Source organism: Lolium perenne, chromosome 5, assembly GCF_019359855.2.
Source record: "Lolium perenne isolate Kyuss_39 chromosome 5, Kyuss_2.0, whole genome shotgun sequence".
Taxonomy (NCBI): domain Eukaryota; kingdom Viridiplantae; phylum Streptophyta; class Magnoliopsida; order Poales; family Poaceae; genus Lolium; species Lolium perenne.
The window spans coordinates 232,125,379-232,145,853 of record NC_067248.2 but is presented as its reverse complement, the minus strand read 5'-3'; the positions used below and the strand labels follow the sequence as shown (position 1 = coordinate 232,145,853).

Genomic DNA, 20,475 nt, shown 5'->3' with positions numbered 1-20,475 from the left:
ATATGAAGTTACAAAACAAAACATGTATCCATGTGCAGCCCAAGCTTGGCTGAAAATTCACATTCCCTCCCATGGCCGCTTCCAGCACGCCGCATCATCGTTGATTTTGGCCTAACCTGTCGGTCTCGCACCATATAGCGACCGGATCTATGGCGCGTCTCTATAGTGGTGAGTGTGTGCCTTTTGTCTGTGAGGTTTCTATTCACTCTTCCATGGTCGGCATTGCTGAATCCATCGTCACCCAGGCTCGCACCAAACGTCGTGGGCTGCCGCAAATCCGTGCTCATGGGTCACCTCATCCTACCATTGATTTTGAACCCGCGTTGCTGCACCGTGCAACTGCATGTGGCTCGCGAGATCGATAAGGTGGCTATGGCGAAGTTCATCGAGGCTAATCCGCACCCCACTCACGCAGAGTAAAACATTTTTGCTAAGAGGGCCGCGGAGAACAAGAAAATATAGCAGGAAGCACGGGCCCCTCAACGGTGATGAAGGTTGAGTCCAACGAGGAATCTAACGACGTTGACTAGAATGTGTTATTTAGTCGTGCTGAGGAGTAGTATGTGTCTAGGAGTTGATGGTTGAATGTTTATGTTTAGTTTCGGCGATTTTAAGCTCATTTTGTAATTCAAAATATCAAGTATGCAATGATCATTAAATATGAAAGTATCTAATGTTTGGTGCCGTAAAATACATCTTTTGTGATGGTACTAGTCCCCTCATCTGCCATAGAGGAGCTATTTTGGTGCCCTAAAACCCATATTTTGGTGCTTGAGACTGTTTTGGGTACCCTAAAACAGCTCATCTACTGAAGATGATCTTAACCATGCCAGGAACCAGTTCATTAGCCATGAATAGAACTTCCACAAATAAAAATACTGCCATCAATTCACTAAGAAAGATATAATTATTTTCAAACTGTAAAATAGATGAATTTTATCACTAATAAATATGTTGGAGAAAAACTAGAAGACTTGCAAATTCTTTGCTTATTCTTGTTTAATTTTCAATAGGAAAGCGAGATATCACTTTTTTTTTGCGAATAGGACACTCGCATTAAAAGAAACAGCGAACAGTACAAAGCACCTCAAGAAAAACAAAAATTATAACGCGATCCTTGAGAAGCCCTTCATCTTCAACCTCCAGACCGTGTCGACGGTGCGCCGCCGCTGCCGCTCCTCCCTGAGTCGGCTTGACGTTGTTGGTTGCGGACAGGAAGTTGCCGAACGAGTCAAGAAGACCACATCTGTTCCAAGGACGAAGAACAAGGATGAACTGCCTCTGAAGCTCCTTGATGATCCGAAGATCCCCACAGCCAGACAAAAACCTCGAAGATGACATCACTCCCGCAAGCCTCTCGACATTGCCACCGAGATGGGGTTGAAGCCAGAAAGACCTTATTGCACGAGGCGACGCCACCACCACCTGAGCGTCGCCCTACAAACTTTGGCCCTACAAACGTAGAACAGAACCAACAAAACAGGAGGTGGAGCCCTCCCGCCGACGAGGGTCGCGATCCACCGCACCCCCATGGCCTGAAGGCCACAGAGGCGGGGAAGATCTGCGGCGGCGCCGGGAGGAGGCGAGGAAGATCTAGATCGCGAGAGCCTCTTTTTTCCATGAGATATCGCTTAGCAAGGGGACGTATGTATTTTTATCATAGTGTGGGTATGTGTATTATAGATCTAAACACCCTACCATCCTTCTGGGGCAAGGGTTGATCAACGGAGCCTCTCAATGATATTAATGTCGTACTTTTCTTCACGGAAGATTAAATCTACGTGACCTCCTTCGTGGTAAACGTCTGCGTGGCTGACAAAAGGACAATAATAACAAGTTCACGTGAGACCCTAATATTTTCTATATGACTAGATTTTTTTCTTTTTACACATAGAAGGCATGCACGCAGTGGACCAACAAGATGTTCGGCTTGTGTCTACCTTGCTTTGAGTAATGACTAATCATCTTCTAATTGAATTCACCTCGGTCTATCCTCACAAAGCCGAAACATTTTGCACATGAAAGACTTAATCATGATATGATTCAGAAAAGGACTTAGCTTTCTACTTGAGCTATCTCCACTTTAGCATTATTCTACATGATTTCGTTGTAACATCTGCCCTGAGATTTTAGTTGGGTCTACATGGGCATCTCCGATGTTGCGAGAACCTCCAATGGTACACTATTCTTCTCTTAATTCAGCCTTGAGCCTATGGCAGTAGTCTTTGTATTCCGATATCTTTCCTCTAGACCAACTATGGTTTTTGTCTGATTCTCCTGTTTATATGCTTTGTATGGTGTTTTTCTTTGCACTAGTATGCATGGCCAAAGTCCGTGGTTGGTTGTAAGGGTTGGGGACACTCTTCGAACCATGAACATAGGAGTGATGACCCCGGGCTTGCCCCATTTTTTTAAAAGCCAAAACACGGTTAACTATTTATGCTGAACTTCTTTACTTACTTCTAGATCATATTGTCACTAAATTTCAAACATTTTTTACTTGATACAATTTTATCATGATGTCATAAATAATGTTTGAAGTTATATAAGCTTATAATTCATTATTATGCAATCCAAATTCATCAATGCAAAATATAGCTAAAGTATATATTTTCTTTTTATACAAAATGGTGACCCTTTCATTGAACCAATATTCTTCTAAATAAATGATCAAAAATAAATAGATGACACAAGCACAAATGGTTTACACCGCTTATATGTAGTTGGGTATTTATATGTGTTGTGTGTATTTATTATCTTCATATATCATGTTATTCAAATAGCGGGTGAATCTAACAAATATCCTAACCGAGCTCTAGAGTAGGATTGATTTACCTTGTTTGTCGAAGGGGATAACCTCCTACCTCAGAGTCAAACGATGCACACAACTATGTTTTACCAAAGTTGGAACAAAGATAAAAATTACAAAGTGAGTAATGCGTCTATAAAACCTCACTATTACGAGACTGGCTTTTCAGAACCTGGGTGCATGTGAACCCACTTTTTCAAAAGTACGTTTGTGATGTAAAAACATGTTTTAAAAATCGAAACATAAAATGAGTGCAAAGGTGATCTCAAACATGTGTCCTGGACATGAGTTTCGTGACGAAAAAACCTTTTATTTTGCCTCAGCAAAAAAGTGAAATTTTGCAGGGCTATATAGCAGTATATATGTGACGTATTTTGTCTTTTTTAGATTCTGAAATAAAAAAGTGGCTTCTCCGCGAAAACTTTCTACGCACACATGGAACATGCATACGTACCCCGTATTTTTATTTCAGATTTTTTTAACATTTGGAAAATGCATTTCTCACCTGGGTTCACGTGCACCCAGGTTCAACTGGGACTTTTCCCACTATTATGCTATACTTATTGATCACCTATAGTATTTTCTAACACATGATTGTGAACGAAATTGGCATGCAAGTAACCTTTTGCGACATAGTGGCCATTTTTACCTCAAAATCGCATCAAGACAATATAAATAATGAATTTTCTCCACAACCTATACATAACAGAGATACACACATCCAATCAAAATGATTATGTATTATTATTCAATCTCTTACATAGATGTTGATTGGTCGAATGAAAATAAAATAAAACTATGTACCAACTTATCTCTTCTAATTTTAACTTATCAATTTTAGTTCAGAAATAGCTTACCACACCAAACAAGATCATCATAACGAGTCGTCGCAGTAGATGCCAAATCATGTACCCAAGTTGGATATTTTCCCTCGGCCTCCAAAACTTAGCTGGAGATAAAGGTAGAAATATCCAAATAAAGTTATATACATGGGCGGGCCTATAGGTATTCAGCTGAATACCCAAAACAATTATCGAACTTTTCTAATTATATGATACCTATCAATTTTTACCTACATTGTATAAAATGCAATCTAAGTAACGGCACAATCATGTGGTATCCAGGTGACAAGTGATGACACAATCGTGTGGTTATCCTTATTTATTAACTAAATTTGTTATCAAGGTCAATGCAATGTCAAAGATAGTGTGATAAACTTACAGCTCATGACTCACACTATATGTCACCTTCCTTCGCATTAGAGCTTAACTTTGTAGTTCAAGCTTCATGTTCTTACCATATATGTCATCTAGATGCCGAAAACATTTTATCTTCCTATAAATCGTGGATTTTACACATAGTTGCACAATGGATGTTATCTTATTAGCAGACCATTATTTTTCTTTGCAACCGTCTTAACTGATACTTAATGCATTTATTTTGTAAGCATTTTCCTCTTGATTTTTGAAAGATGATTCACGTGGCTAGGAAATCTTCTACTCCCTTCGATCCAAAATATGTGTTGGTGATTTAGTACAAATTTTATATTAGATTAGTATGAAATATCCAAAACTTATTATGGATCAGACTGGGTAGTTTTATTTTTATTTTTAGGGGATTATTTTTTGCAAGAAACATTAATGCTTTTAATATTAGGTAGGAGCATATGTATAGACACCGCAAAATAGATGGGTATTTATTTGTCTTACAAATATCTTGTTTTGTCTAACAAAAACATGTTGGAGAGAAAAATAACTTGCAAGAAGATCCTTATCATCATCGGTGTTCAAGACTAAAGCCACATTCACGAGAAGTGAGAGTAAATAATGAAAGAAGTCAGGTGGTGCTACATCAAAATTGCCTTGATGAAAATTTCTCCCAAGAGCACCGAGCCCGATTGGTTGAGCTTTGGTCTACTTTGCAACATATACAACCTCATGATAACTTGGAGGATGCCAATACTTGGAAGCTCACATCAAATGGGGAGTACACGGCCAAGTTGGCATATACGGTGCAATTCTTGGGTTCCACTCTATCCATCTTGCACAAACCGGTGTGTAATGGTCTCTCCCTAAAGTTCAATTTTTTGCATGGTTTTTTGTGCAAAATAGAATGTGGACTGCGAACCGGTTGCAAAAGAGAGGGTGACCAAATTGCGGTTTATGCCCACTTTGCAAACAAACTACAGTCTGACACCTTTTTATCTATCACCGCTACACCATTCGCGTTTGAGAATCTATAAAACTTTGGATGGGCATCCACAATATACAACCTACACAATGGACGGGGCTCTCGATCAACATTTGGTGGAGCATGGTGACGGCTAGCTCCATCCCAAACCGCAAGGCCATCGCCTCTATCCTTCCTGTCACTTAGGCATCTGCCTCTATCCTTCTTGCCACTTAGTAAGTTTGGAACGAGAGAATGCTCGCATGTTCCATAACAAGCACGCCCCCACCCCCGGTAATCTTAGAAATCATTATGTTCGGACTATTTTGTAAAACACTCTTTCTTAATTAATAGATTGGGGCAACCTTTTCAAAAATAAATGCACTGATCGATCGAAAACATTTGAACAGCAACGCAGTTCTGCAGTATCAGGTCACATACCACGCCAATTTAATTATACGGACTATCTACACGAACGTCAAGCACTAGTTCAAGCAGAAAATATCGACCAATGCAAAACAAAAGTTTATCCAGTCCTCACGCAAGTACTAAAGAGTTGCCACGGATTCAACAAGATGCGCATGGCGTATATAAAAGCGTGGAGCTGAAAGAAGGCAGCATCAGTGCACCGAGTGGCAGCAGATGAACGGCATCCACGGCTGCTTCCTCACTTTGGATCTCTTCTCAACGTTGCCATCGTGGGGCAGCCTCGCTGGGGAGTTCCAGTACAGGTCACCCGAACCAACTAACCCTGGCTTTGCCGATGAGGCGTCGTCCTTCGATGATGCTCGCCGCCTGAATGACAGGACCCGCTCCTTGGCGCTAGGCTTTTTTTCTTTGCTCTCCAGGCTTGCCTCGGCAAGGAGGACCTTCAACGGAACTGAGATCCTTGCCGAATTCAGCCTTGAGCCAATGGCAGCGATCTCTTGATTCTCTTTGTTTCCCTCCAGAACTATGCCTTCAGCCTGCTTCTGTCCTTCAGCATTATCTTCACTCGTCTCCTTTGCCCTTGTTTCTTCAGCCTGCTTCTTTTCTTCAGCTTCATCTACGTGCTGCCCTTCATACATCTCCTCTTTGTTGGTGCCATCGGTTTGCATGTTGTCAGCATCATCGATACAAAATTCTGTGTCCACCTCCTTTGGACTGTCTTCAGTCTGATCCTTTTCATGAATATTTACTGTGCTTTGTACTGCCCTCACTTTCCTTGAATCAGTGGATTCACTCTGATTATTTTCATCAACCGCTTCGTTCGCGCCACTGCCTTCAGCCTGCTTCTCTTCTTCAACATTTTCTGTGAACAGTGCTGCATTCAGCTCCTTAACACTAGCATCTTCAGTCTGTTTCTTTTCTTCAAAGTTATCTATACTCTCTACTGCAGCCATAGCTTTTGCATCGGTGTCTTCAATCTCAATCATGTCTCCAACATATGTGCTGAGTGCATTGATCTCTTTGGAAACGGTCATTGTGCCAAACTCTGTCGGAAGTACTGGAGTCGGCGCACAAACGGTACCATTTGTATGTGGTTCACCTCCTTGCTTGCTATGGTTCACTGAGGCACCATGCAAGACAATGTTCTTCGTAGGATCTGCGCTACTACTGACCGACACATTTTCTGCACCAACTGCATATCCATTTTCACTTGACACAGCTAGTATGCTGTCACGGTCATCTGCCAGAAATATTCCATAAATTTCAGTCCACAACATCATGTAATCCAAACTTGTAAAATCTAGACAGAATTATGCAGCAAGAGTGCAACAGCAAACTTGGAAGTAACTTCAAAATATGAACATAAGATGTCACTAGTCCTGCTGTTTGTGTCTACACAGCACTTTAACCATCATCCACTACTCATCCTAGCAGCGGGATGTGGGCAACACATGGCAATATGGCATGTGGAAGGGGGACAATGTGATAAATAATTGTGTAGCTAAAAGTTGTTCGTAGATTGATGCATGTGAAGATTAGTGCAGGAAGTAGAGTGTACAACTGATGGTGTTTATATTAAGGTATATAAGGTGGTATATCACTTGCAAGGCAAACAGCTACGACCATATGACAGTGCTTAAATACATCAATCAACCAAAACAAGACTAAACAAGTAACAACTTAGATGAACTTCCTCCACGGCTTTAAATTTTACTGTTGATTGTCTGTTTTACTGTTATTCTTCCCAACCCAAAAACCAAACTGGGTCAGACTGGAAGAACTAAAAATGGTACAAATATGTCCAATAAAGTGTTGTTTTGAACTTTCTGAACTCCAACGAACTGGGACATTACTAGTACTACAAAAGAAATAATAATCACCATCTTGTACCAAGAACACATGGATAGAAAGTGAAAACTCAGAATTATCACCTGGGATCAGGCAGTGTTGCCGGTCAGCAACACTAGCAACGCTGGAAACTGTCTGAGTTGTAGATTCAAAACGCTGCTTTGATTCAACAACATTTGGTTCCTCAAAATTGTAACTTCCAGAAGAAAGCTCAAATAAGTCCTCACTCCTGGTGTCATCGAGATTGAATGGATTCTTGATAGAAGACATTTGATCCATTAGTAAAGTGACATGCTCCTGACTTGACGAAACTTGATATTTTGTAGGAACCTCGGTGTCACCCTCCCTGTTGCAGACTTCCTCTGTACAGACCCCATTATGTTTTTCCAAGGAAGTATTACCTTCTGCTGCAGTAACAATTTGCTCAACATCTTGTTGAGGCGGCAACGCACAGGAAGAATCCAACTCACTGCCCTTTACTAGAATGCCATTACTGTAGTTGTGTTCAGCGATGGACTTGAGCATTGCATCGACTTCAGTAACAGCAAGATCATTCTGATAACCAGGTTTACAGCATGTTAAATTTAACAGGCAAGAATTGTCAACTGGCAGCTGAGCATCTGATGTATCTTGAACAGACAAGTTATGTGAAGAGTGCTCCACGGAGTAATCAGCAGAAGTATTTTCAGTGTCAATGACCTTTAATTCATCTTGAGTCGGCACAGAGTTAGTTCCAGAATTAGATATTGTTTCAGATCCATTATTATCTGATCCTGCTATTTCTGCTCTTGGTGATACTTCAGACATACTATCCAGAGCGTCCATACCACCAATCAAGAGGCTGTCCACCTTCCTGGGACATGCCGATTGCAATTCTGGGTAGGATATAAGCGGAGAGCATTTCTGGAGAGATGGGGAATCCAAATCACCAATAAACTCGCAATAGCCGGATGTCTTACCAGGTTTTCTGTCTGTATCATTGCTGCCGATGTCTCCTGAGCATTCAACTGTACTCTGGAGGTTTAGGCCATCTTCACACCCAACCAATCCAGGAGTTAAAACTCCCAAGTAACATTCAGCTTTGTTTTCAACTTTGGAACCAGCAGGAAAATCAGGCATGCTTGGTCCATTTGAAAACTCATCTTTGCATAATCCATTCATTTCAACGGAGATCACATCTGCAGCTATACTTGTACCCATTGAGCCTTTGTCCAGATTCTTGATTTCCTTGGGAATATTTGACTCAGGTGCTACTGCTAAGCCATCTTCTGGATCTGATTGATGAAGAAACGAAGATGCATCCTGGTATTCATCAAAACTATCTTCTCGTTCAACTGTGTGTGCAACTGCGAGTGGTACAATTTCACTGGAAGTTTTAGGAATTTTATGTTGAACTCCATTGGTGCAAGGCTTTGCTAAATTGGTTCCATCGCCTTCATCTGCAGTAATTAATCAGGCCAGTTTTAGCACAGCCAATTGTGTTGACTTGAATTCCAGCAGCATTAGGAAAAACAAGTTCTACTAAAAAGAATAGTACCTCTGTTCCATAATGTAAGATAGTTTGCCAAAACGTCCTATATTATGGAACAGAGTGATAGTAAACAAGTGAACACACACTTGTTTATCTTTGAATGAACCGGTAAAACAATACGATTGTCACATCGGCATAAGCAGAAACAGATGAAAAGGCAGCATAACAAGTTAATAACATTCCTACTATAAGCCTCAGCATAAAACATCAGTAAAATTCCAAGGAATTTGTAATTCCAAGGAATTTGTAACACGATGTAGCACCGTGATTGTTAGAAACTTAACAGAACGGTGACTTCATAACTGAGAGGTTCCAGTGTATTAAAACATTGCCATAGGCGACAAGTAGGTACCAATAAAATAGGGCAACTCATGTCAACGCCAGGAAATATGAGATCTTCCCAAGTAGATATATAAACTAAGAATGTGTATAGACACAAAGATACATTCCAAACTTTGAGAGATCTAATGAGACTAAACTAATCTGCAGAAACAAAACGCACATGTGACTAGGACAAACATGTGGTGGAAGCCCACTAAACCCAAGCTTAGCCAAAGAGAAACCAATGTAGAAACGACAGGTTCCAAGATATCGTACACAGCAGCACGACGACTAAGGACAGATATGTTGGATTTCCATGACAAAATCTGGATAACCCAAGAAACCAACAACAAATCATTTCGCCCATTCCTGGCTGGCGGTCAATCAGACAGACCGGGGAAAGGATCCAATGCAATCCGCAAAGACAATTCTTATCGCTGACAACCGACCTCAGGCTAACCAGCAACTTGCCACAGGACACGGAATGATAATCTAGGAGGAGAAGGTGGAGCCGTGTACTCGTGCCTCAGCGATTACCGCGCCGGAACACACTAATTTATTCGACACGGAAGCAAAGTGTTTAACCCAAGCAAAGCTCAGATCTACAGTTTGGGCGTTTGAAATGGAAATAAATATTAAAACAAGGCACTCAAAGTGTCCCGCATCGTTATCACCAAAATATTGGGCGAGGCCCCGCCGGAGACCGAGAGGGACAGCAAAGTGCCTGCGCTTTCATTCGGCTTTAACCCATGAATCAATCTGAGTATTGCTAGTATTCGAGGTCCCCCACGACATTAGCACAGAGCCTTTGCGTTTAACTCTCCGGACGAGGACGAACGGGGGGAAAAGGCAAGCAATCCTTTCGCCTTTTCAAGCTGTACCAAAGGAGAAGCAGAGCAACAAACAGCGCAACATCGAGAGGACATGGCTGGCGCACGGTGGAAGCAAAGCTGTGGAAACTGCGAATTCGTGTAGTTTCAACATTTACAGGAATGAACCGCAACCTAATTTCTGTTGGTCGCGAGACCAGGAGGCTGCAACCAGCAGCAGCAAATCAGCGCAGTAACGCGAGATGCGACAGTGGGCAGAAATGGCAGGGTAAAAAATACTGGCGAGGGGAGGAGTCATAGAGATAGAGCACACCTGCGTTCTCCTTGTCCTGCGCCGAATCGCCGCCCCCTTCCGCAGATCCGGGCGACGCGGAGCCCCCGCTGGCCGCGCCATTGCCAGGCTCCTCCCCGTCTCCCAGCCCTCCCGCACCACCACCACCACCTGCAGCGCAGCACAGGGAAGACGTACAGCACACCTCGTCAGAAACCACGGAATCCAAAACCACCAAACCCGAAACAGAAGCAAACGAAAACATGGCGTCGCACACGGCGCGGGTCCCCGGCCCAACAGCGTACCTAGCGCGAGCGGAGCCTCGGCCGCATTGCGGTCCCCGGAAGCGGCGGCGGCGGCGGGCTTGCTGCAGTTTTTGCGGTGGGAGCGGCGGAGCTTGGCGCTGGGGTTGGGGTTTGGGTACTGGTGGCCGCAGACGTGGCAGAGGTGGCCCCCGCTGAGGCTGAGCGCGTCCTTGCCCCGCCGCGCCTCGGCTCCCTCCGCCGTCATGGCGACCGGCTGCCGCTGGGTCGGCGGACGGCAATGGTACGGCGAGGTAGCGAGCGACGGCGATGAACGCGGAGGGAGAGGAGAATGGATGGGAACGGGGAGTGCTACTCCTCCTTCATTTTAGACGAGACAAACGGCGGGGGTTTGGGTGGAGTTAAAAGAGAGACCGTGCTGCGGTGCCGAGGCTTAACCGGTTTAGCGACTGACGGGTGGGGTCGGAGTGGAGTGGGTCCGGCCCGTGCGGTGGCGGCATCAATGCGGGCCACGTGCGTGGTGGAGGGATTTCCCTCGGCTCCGTTCTAGGGCACTGGTGGAGGGAAATGTTTGGGGCGTGGCCCACCTCTAGGCGTGGGATCTGCCGTTGGGTGGGAGATGGACGGCTAGGAACCCGTGTAGGTGTAGCAGCGTGCTGTGGTGCGGGCTGCTGCGGGAGACCCTGGGAAGTGGTGCGTGGGGGCGGAAAGTGGGGTCTTGTTCTTTTTGTTCGATGGGTAAAGCCCTAGTAAAGGTTGTTTTTCTGCTTTACTTACACAGCTTCCTATGATGTTTGGATTAGCTTGATTAAGGAGCTAATTTGGTGTATACATACACCTTGCTAATCATAGACTCTACGCATAATACTCCTTTGTTAGTAGGTTTGAAAGAAACAAACTCTATTCTCAAGTTCAAAAATCTAAATCACTCCTTGTAAAAGTTTTACACACGATCTTCTTGGGTGAGAAATGTGTTGCGGTCGAAACCCACCGGTGAGCAGCGACGGGCAACACAGTAGAGCCGGGAACAACTTAGGGCTTCGGTTGACCCTGGTCCCTCCGAGCGACGGCCCGCAAAGCTTTCTGGTCACACGTCCGATGCTGAATGCAAGGGCGTGCCACCTGACCTATACCTGGTCAGGAAGGTGATGGAGATGCCTCGCTTAGTTTCCTGCATGGCATACACGTAAACATTAAATACGAGCCTCGATCGGCTCTCAGGTTATCCTGTGAATCGGCTCATGGGAGCCGATCCACCCATGATTCGTACGAGGTGCACGAATATATGGTGGTCCTGCTTGATCAAGATACAGCTGATAAGATCTACGACGATTTAGGGTTTTCACCGCATAATCGGAACATCCTACTCAGGATTGGGCCTCGCGGCCACGCACGGTGATCGTAAGCCGATCCTAGATAAGGCCTAAAAACCAACACGAGGTTGATTCCCTAACGTCCCGTCTAGGACTTGCGAACGACACCCTACGTGCCGCCGGATCCTCCAAATTTCCCCTTATAAGGCCTAACTATTGCAGATATTAAACTAATCCTTGAAGAATCAAGGAGCAACCGTAACGGATCGAATCTACTATACTATGATCAAGCGGGGTGCCGCCCCTACACCTAAGATAGGTGTAAGGGCGGCGAGATATGCTAGGGGTTGCACTACGCAAGCATATGATACGAAGAACTATGCTAACCCTAACACATCTATGATAACTACGTTGCTCGCCATCAAAAAGGCTTCAGTACGAGCAACGCATGAACAACGTGGAGCTTGTGCTGCCTAGATCGCAAGATGCGATCTAGGCAGCATGTCGCTTACCGGTAGAAACCCTCGAGACGAAGGAGTTGGCGATGCGCCGAGATTGATTTGTGTTGGTTGAACGTTGGTTGTTGTTTATTCCATAAACCCTAGATACATATTTATAGTCCGTAGACTCTCTAATCGTGGGAAAAAGTCCCAACCGGGCACGGGCCCAACTCTAACTAAACCGACACGTATCCTACTATGTTACAGATACAAGGGCAAACAAGCCCAAACTTGCTATTCAATGCCGATTCACGTATATTCTCCAATATATAATCTTCAAGTCCATCTCGATCGCGGCCCACCTCTGACTTGGTCAAATTCCGGTGATAACACATGCCCCCCTGGTTTTGGAAATGACATTTCCAAAATCATTACGCCTTTCTTTCGTCGGGTCATGTCGTGGTGGAGCAAACCTGGCGCAGTATTCTTCATCACGATAATCTTGGCATTACTTCCTCGAGGACCGCGATGGCATTGAATTTCCACCATGCTTCTCCTTGTTCAACTGTACCAATCGACTAACCTCTCTTATTCCCTTCCTCTGCCCTAGATACCAGCATTAACAAACTCCTTGCTTGGGCAGATAGTGAAGAGGACGATGACGACGCAACGGAAAATTCTGATCGAAGGCTAGAGCAGCAGTGACAAAGAGTTCCCTGAAAACACTGCCGGTGACAGCTACGCCGCCATCGACGAGGGCAGCGAGGATTAATGAAACGTCAGCAGTATGCGAGCAATCGGCTCTTCTCCCGTTCCTCTTTGAGTAATCGGCTCTTCATTGTAAATCCCTCCTTCGTAATGAAGAAGTTTTCCCGGTCAATTGTTTTGTCGATAGTCAAAGCCACGAAATCCCCGAAACGAGCCGATGACATAGCACCGGCCTCTATCATAGAAACACGAATAAAGTCACCCTAGCTGCCCTTCCAAACGGTAACCTGTGACCTTCATCTGAAAAAGGCTAACTCAGATCCCCAAATCGCCGCCCGAGCAATCCCATCCCGCAACCATCTATACAGATCTCGACTGCGCCGCCCTCAGCTCCTTCAACGCATCCCATGGCGGAATCATCCAATACCGATACCGCGGCCTCCGGTCTGAAGGTAATCCTCCACCTCCTCTCGTCGTTCGACTTGACATGGGATTAATGGCAACAACCCCTGAATTAATGTCTTGCTCCGCTACTAATTTAGGTTTCCGACATTCTTCTGCCACATCCTTCTCTCGCAAATTCGATGTGCCTCGGTCCTCGTTCTTCTGAGAGTCCTGCCCCGTTAATTTCGTGCGAGGCTAACAGAATCCCCTTCGTGAGCCAGAATCTAGATCTGACTTCCTGGACCGACTGCTTGCGAGCCTGGCCTAATCCTCCTGAGGGCTGGGTGGCATGGTACAATAAAGTATCAAAAACCCACTATGCTACTTGGGAAACCATAGGGATAGCCGATGCCCTGTCATTGTCATTATCTCCTCTTGAGAAGAATGAGAACATCCTGAAAACCATCGGCTACTTCTGGTCTGATGCACTGAACTGCTTCATGTTTGGTCATGGCCCAATGACACCGACCCTGCTGGATGTGGCCATGATCACAGGCCTAGATATTGCATCCCCAAGCCCTTCTGCATTCAAGCTGCCGAAAGTTCGTTTCACCCTTTCCTCTAAAAAAGAATGCACCAGCTGGGGTGCCTACCTCAATCGTTATATGAAGACCAAAGGCCCTGTGACCGAGAGAGAACACACAGCCTTTCTGAACTTCTGGTTGGAGCACTTCATATTCTGTGGCCCATCACTCGCCCCTACCAAGAACTACCTCTCCCTGGCCTATGAACTTGCCAAAGGCGCTCAACTTGGTCTCGGCAAACTACTCCTTGGAGAGGTCTATCGATCTCTTCAGCTGATGTCTATCAAATTGTTCTCTCGGAGGACAGTTAAAACTGGAGGTCCCTGGTGGTTTGTTCAGTTATGGGCTCAGCTGTACTTTCAGCACCAGATCCCAGACTTTCCACCTCTGACCACCTGTACCTTCCCGGATGTTAACGGAAAGGAGATCCGATGCACCAGCTATGGCCAAGCTTTGTATGGCCTCCCAGGCAGCAGGCTAATCCCAAAAGAAGCCGCAGGGTGGTTCAAGATTTTCTTCCAAGGTTTAGACAACCCTCTGTTCTTTCCTTACACTGAATCGGAGAATTTTGAGAACCCAGTTTCCTTCCGATTGGATAACTTTGGCGATGACCCTAGCACCCGGCATCTGTATTCTATCATGATTCGCCCTTGCTTTCTCCCAGTTGGCATGAGTACCTCCAACCGGATTATCAAGCCCGGCTATGAATCTTACCAACCGGTAGTAGTAGCCCGACAGCTTGGTTTCGGGCAAGTGCCTCCACACTTCTTCCTTCACCACCTGACAGCAAGCAGAGCTGAACTGCCTGATATCCTCACTGGCCAAAGGTGCTATACTTTTTTCGACGATCTGGCCATCCCGATCCCCCACAACCTTCGTTTCACCTCCACTACCGATGGCTTTGAGGCTTGGTGGCTTATGTGGAAGACCCATGCCTTCAGAAGAGCTCTAGGACCGCTGTTGAGACAGCTTGACGCTGAATATGACATTCCTGCAGACGAGGTACCCTCTCCCATAACTTCCACAATGGCTACCGGTAGTTATTCGTATTCTGATTCTGTTTCCTGGCAGCAACAAGACGGCCCGGATCCCACACAGGCCGATGGCTCTCCCTTCGTATTCCTTCCCCCGGCTCCAGTAATTCTCTTCTGCCAGAGCTCGCCTCCTTTGAAGAAAGTCATAATGCAGGGTCAGCCGATTTCGCCGAAATCGGCTCCCAAGAGTAAAACGTCTTCGGGGCCGGCTGCCCCCCGAGCCTTGACTCAGGCGAGGACGGGAGTGAGGAAAGTGGCTGCCAGGAAGACCCTGAAGCGCAAGGCCCCTGCCCCAGAAAGCTCACACGTAAGTTGGCTTGCCCTGGACGCATTCCTTAATTTTCCCAGTTATCTGCCTTCCCTGTTTCTTTTTGCAACGTGTCTGTGTTTTCATTCTTCAGACTTCCACCGAAGAGAGCTCCGGCGGGGAAGCAGAACCCAGCCAGGGGGATTCGAGCTCGGATAACTTAGAGAGGTCCTCCACGCAGAACCAGACGACCCCGCCAACGCCGGCTTCGAAGAAAAAGTCGATTCCCGAGTCTCCTCCTTCCCACGTCCTGACCAAGTCCGGGTCACGCGTGAAGCGCCGCTGCGTTAAAAGGGCTCGCAAAGGCTCACAAGCCCCTCTCTCAAGCCAGGAGGTCTCAAATGTAATCATCTCCCTGGTCTTGTATTCCTTGCTATCCAGTGTTGCTTGGAACGGCTAACCACTTTCTTCTGCAGGCTAATGATACCTCTAGCAGCGACGTCGAGGAGGTATTGATGCCGCCTTCCCAGCTAGACCTAGCCAGGCCGACGACCGTGGTTGGCCAAGTGGCCAACACGGCTCAGTCCACGCCAAAGCCGATTATCACACCATCGGCTGCTCCTCCTACGCTGGGACAGGTACGCCCCGCTTCTTTGGCTCTATTACTTTCTCCGTCGCATGCTAACACAGTTTCGTCTTGTCAGGGCTGTGATCTCTTGAGTTTGCTGACGTTTGACCCTGAATCCATCGAACCAACTACTGCCAAGGCAAGTGAAGAGCCCAGCCCCAGCACGGTCCATGGTACACTCCAGCACCTCCAGGATTTGCTCTCTTCCCCAGTTGAGACTCTGCTTGAAAATTCTGAGGGAGTCAAAGGTATCTTCGAAGGTATCCAGCCCCATCTTCCTATGACATTGCAAGTGAAGCTTTGGCCAGCTGTGACTCTGTCGGCCTTCAAGTCAAGGGTGCACTCGGCTCGTCACCGGATTAATCTTCGCCACGCCCAGCTTCCACTGAGAGCCGATATCGCGGACAGGTGTCAACGGCTCAATGAGAAGAAGGCTACGGTAGACGTCAAAACTGACACCTCTGCCAATAATGCCGAACTCGAGACCCTGCGTAAGGAACTGGAGAACCTTGAAGAGAAGGTCAGGGTAACCAAGCAGCTTATCGAAGATAAGGAAGCCCTTATTGCCCACTCCCAAGAGGAAGCCAAGGGCCTCACAGCCGATCTAAAAAACGACTTGGCTGAAATTCGTGCCCTGAGTAGTCAGCTGGTGGCAGGCAAAGACGAAGACGACGAGGCTGAGATCGCCGAGGCGGGTCACATCCATGCCGACGCCCTTCACGCCCTCAGTGCGGGCATTTTTTTTATCTTTGTATCATTGTATCTTTGTATCATGGAGCATTTTTTTTTTATGTGCCCAGGGCCAACCGAAGCCAACCGAAGCCGATTTTTTATGTGCCCCCTATGTGTCCCACTGCTCATGTGCCCCCTCGAGCCGAATCTGTCAGGTAACTGCGGATATCGGCTCTGTGGTTTGTTGATAGGATTCTGCCGGAACATCGGCTCTGCGGTCATGGGCCACTCCTGATTCCCCTGCCCTTGCAAGCCGATGTGAACCCATACCCTAGCTTTCCGTCCCCCGTGAGGTCCACGCCATATACTGGGAGAACAGGTGGTACGGATGACGCAGGCCGATCGCTAGAATCGGCTTCCATCTTGATCATTACCAGGACCTTTCGACAGTGTCGGAGCCGATCGCGTGTAGCAGCCTCCTCCTTATCTTCACTGCGAGGGCTGTTGCCCTCGCCTCCACCCTCATCAAGGGGGTGCCCCAGTTCTATCATGTTGATGTTGAACGAGTGTCTTGACTGGCAACTCCCAGGGTAAGTGCCGTTAACCCTGTCAACGGCGCGTGACGGTGCATCAGGCGCTTTTCCTTGGCGGGTCCCGAGAGCTGGCTCTGATAGCGAGTGCTGATGCTTCACGACCTCCTTGACCATCCGAACGGCGACGTGCTCTAAGGTATTCACAAGGCTCTCATAATGGAGGCGCAACGAGTGAGCAACCATGCCGCTAATCTCTTGGCGCACGGCCCTGGTTCGTCCTTCTGATGGGACGGATAGGTCCACCCCATCGAGCGCCCCTTCCGGTGAGAACCCCTTCCACCTGATGCCATGTGAACGGGTCCTGTGATATGAGCCGATGAGGTCGGCTTCGAGGAGTGTTTTGATCTCGTCATGCTTCTTCTTAAGCTCCTCGGTTAAGTCGTCGTACGTGACTGGCGTGCCGTCCGCCATCTCAGATGTAGATGGCGATGTGGTTGATGTAGAAGCTTGTCCCACCGGGCGTGCCAGAATGTGTTGCGGTCGAAACCCACCGGTGAGCAGCGACGGGCAACACAGTAGAGCCGGGAACAACTTAGGGCTTCGGTTGGCCCTGGTCCCTCCGAGCGACGGCCCGCAAAGCTTTCTGGTCACACGTCCGATGCTGAATGCAAGGGCGTGCCACCTGACCTATACCTGGTCAGGAAGGTGATGGAGATGCCTCGCTTAGTTTCCTGCATGGCATACACGTAAACATTAAATACGAGCCTCGATCGGCTCTCAGGTTATCCTGTGAATCGGCTCATGGGAGCCGATCCACCCATGATTCGTACGAGGTGCACGAATATATGGTGGTCCTGCTTGATCAAGATACAGCTGATAAGATCTACGACGATTTAGGGTTTTCACCGCATAATCGGAACATCCTACTCAGGATTGGGCCTCGCGGCCACGCACGGTGATCGTAAGCCGATCCTAGATAAGGCCTAAAAACCAACACGAGGTTGATTCCCGGAACGTCCTGTCTAGGACTTGCGAACGACACCCTACGTGCCGCTGGATCCTCCAGCCCCTTATAAGGCCTAACTATTGCAGATATTAAACTAATCCTTGAATAATCAAGGAGCAACCGTAACGGATCGAATCTACTATACTATGATCAAGCGGGGTGCCGCCCCTACACCTAAGATAGGTGTAAGGGCGGCGAGATATGCTAGGGGTTGCACTACGCAAGCATATGATACGAAGAACTATGCTAACCCTAACACATCTATGATAACTACGTTGCTCGCCATCAAAAAGGCTTCAGTACGAGCAACGCATGAACAACGTGGAGTTAGGCCGCCTAGATCGCAAGATGCGATCTAGGCAGCATGTCGCTTACCGGTAGAAACCCTCGAGACGAAGGAGTTGGCGATGCGCCGAGATTGATTTGTGTTGGTTGAACGTTGGTTGTTGTTTATTCCATAAACCCTAGATACATATTTATAGTCCGTAGACTCTCTAATCGTGGGAAAAAGTCCCAACCGGGCACGGGCCCAACTCTAACTAAACCGACACGTATCCTATTATGTTACAGATACAAGGGCAAACAAGCCCAAACTTGCTATTCAATGCCGATTCACGTATATTCTCCAATATATAATCTTCAAGTCCATCTCGATCGCGGCCCACCTCTGACTTGGTCAAATTCCGGTGATAACAAAATGTTATCTTGTCCACCAGCGTGAGCTTTATGCCCTATGGAAACACTTTATTGTTGCGGGGACACGCGAGAGGACCTAATTTGCAAACATGCTTCTTCATTTACAAAAAAAAAAAAAAAATCTTCTTCTATTGTCACGCCCTCCACCACTATCGGAGATGTTATGAAATCTAAGTTTCTACAAGTTGAGAAGATCAGTGGTACGAATACGATAGACCAATGTATTGCCAAGCGAGAAGCTACAAGCATGTTGAAATATAACTGACGTAGAGAGATGACCTCCCAATGAGTCTGAGCGAGCGAATTTTTGGGATATCCTCCTCAATGTGGGTTGTGAGGAGATGGCCTTCTAAAAATCTTCCATGTAGCTCAGCACGTGCAAGAGCTCACCACTTAATTACTAGGGTTGTCTATGATATTTTTGGCTTCGCGCATGAGGGAAGGAGATTGTTAAGCCTCCCAACTAGTCACTGCTAGGAGTGAAAAAATTATGTGTTAGCCTCTGTTGAGAAGAAAGAAAAATCAAGAGCAAAGGGTAGGATAAAAGGTTGGAGCAAGAGGTTTGAGATAAACCAATGGGTGCTCCGCAGAAGGTTGCGGAGTCTACATCCCTTATCATCGTCTTCTTTTAAGTTTTGTGATAAAGAAGAACATGTTGTATCTCACATTTGTTAATATTTAAAGAAGATTTGGGTGGCTTGGCACATTGTTTTCCCATTTAAGTCGAGGACTTTCCATGAAAACATTGATGTCCCCTTCTGTTGATTTGTTGGCATTCTAAGAATCTCTCTTCCAAGTTTTGACATTGTCTCGGCCTTAGTGTGAAATTCTCTCATATGGAGGACACTATCTTTGCTTGAGTGCGGTCTAAGAAGTATGTTATTTCATCTGTTGTTGCATATGTTCTCTTCTGTGAAAATCAGTGATCATGTAGGATATTATTGCGTTGAAGCTACACAATACTTTCAGTACTTATTTTCTAGGTCACATTAAGTGTGTGCAAACATATGATTAGCGGGAAATCAGCAGCATTTCTCATATCATACATATAATATTTAACAAAAATATCAACTACTCTAATTAATACTCCTTCTCTCCAACGAATAAGCATCTTTTTTGAAGTCAAGCTATATAAAGTTTGACCAAAATTTTATAAAAAATACTATCAACAACTATAACACTATATGAATATCATATAAAAGCATACTTTACAATGTATCTATCGATATTGATTTTGTATGGTACATTTTTTACCATACATGTTAATGATTATTCCAAAATTTGATTAAATTTTAACATGGTTTGACTTTAGAAAAAGTCTTACTTGTGAGAACGGAGGAAATTACATGTTTTTCGGTCTTTCCTGTTTTTGTATTCGAAGCAAAGAAAGGCTTAACCGTAAATTCTACTGGATCACGGTCTGCTTTTATATTCGAACCACGGATCTCTTTAACCCGTCGTTTGACAAACCACAAAGGACACCTGGCCCCTTTGATCGACACACACATATTGCCATATTGGCAGGGACCGACGGACCATCTCTTTCCCATTGTATCTCTGCCACCGTGCCACGGCCACTGGACCATCATGAACAAGTTCATGGCATTCTCACTTTTCCTCCGCATCTTTTTTAGAGGAAAATGAATCTCACATATTGTATGTCCGTACGTTCCATCAGAGGGGCCTGCTAGCTAGCTACACGTACGCACATGTACGTGTGCTCGTGCTGCCTACACGGCTGTTTGTGCTGGAAAAACAA

General features: G+C 46.0%; 1 protein-coding gene across 1 annotated transcript; it reads right to left on the bottom strand.

Moving 5' to 3' along the window:
- Nucleotides 1-5,467: 5,467 nt before the first annotated feature.
- Nucleotides 5,468-8,598, bottom strand: LOC127302226 (uncharacterized). Its single transcript, XM_051332643.2, has 2 exons — nucleotides 7,339-8,598; nucleotides 5,468-6,647 (listed from the first exon to the last, which is right to left on the bottom strand). The coding sequence occupies exons 1-2, from the start codon at nucleotides 8,453-8,455 to the stop codon at nucleotides 5,599-5,601; spliced, it is 2,166 nt and encodes a 721-aa protein (XP_051188603.2). The 5' UTR covers nucleotides 8,456-8,598; the 3' UTR covers nucleotides 5,468-5,598.
- Between the last annotated feature and the right edge of the window lie 11,877 nt (nucleotides 8,599-20,475).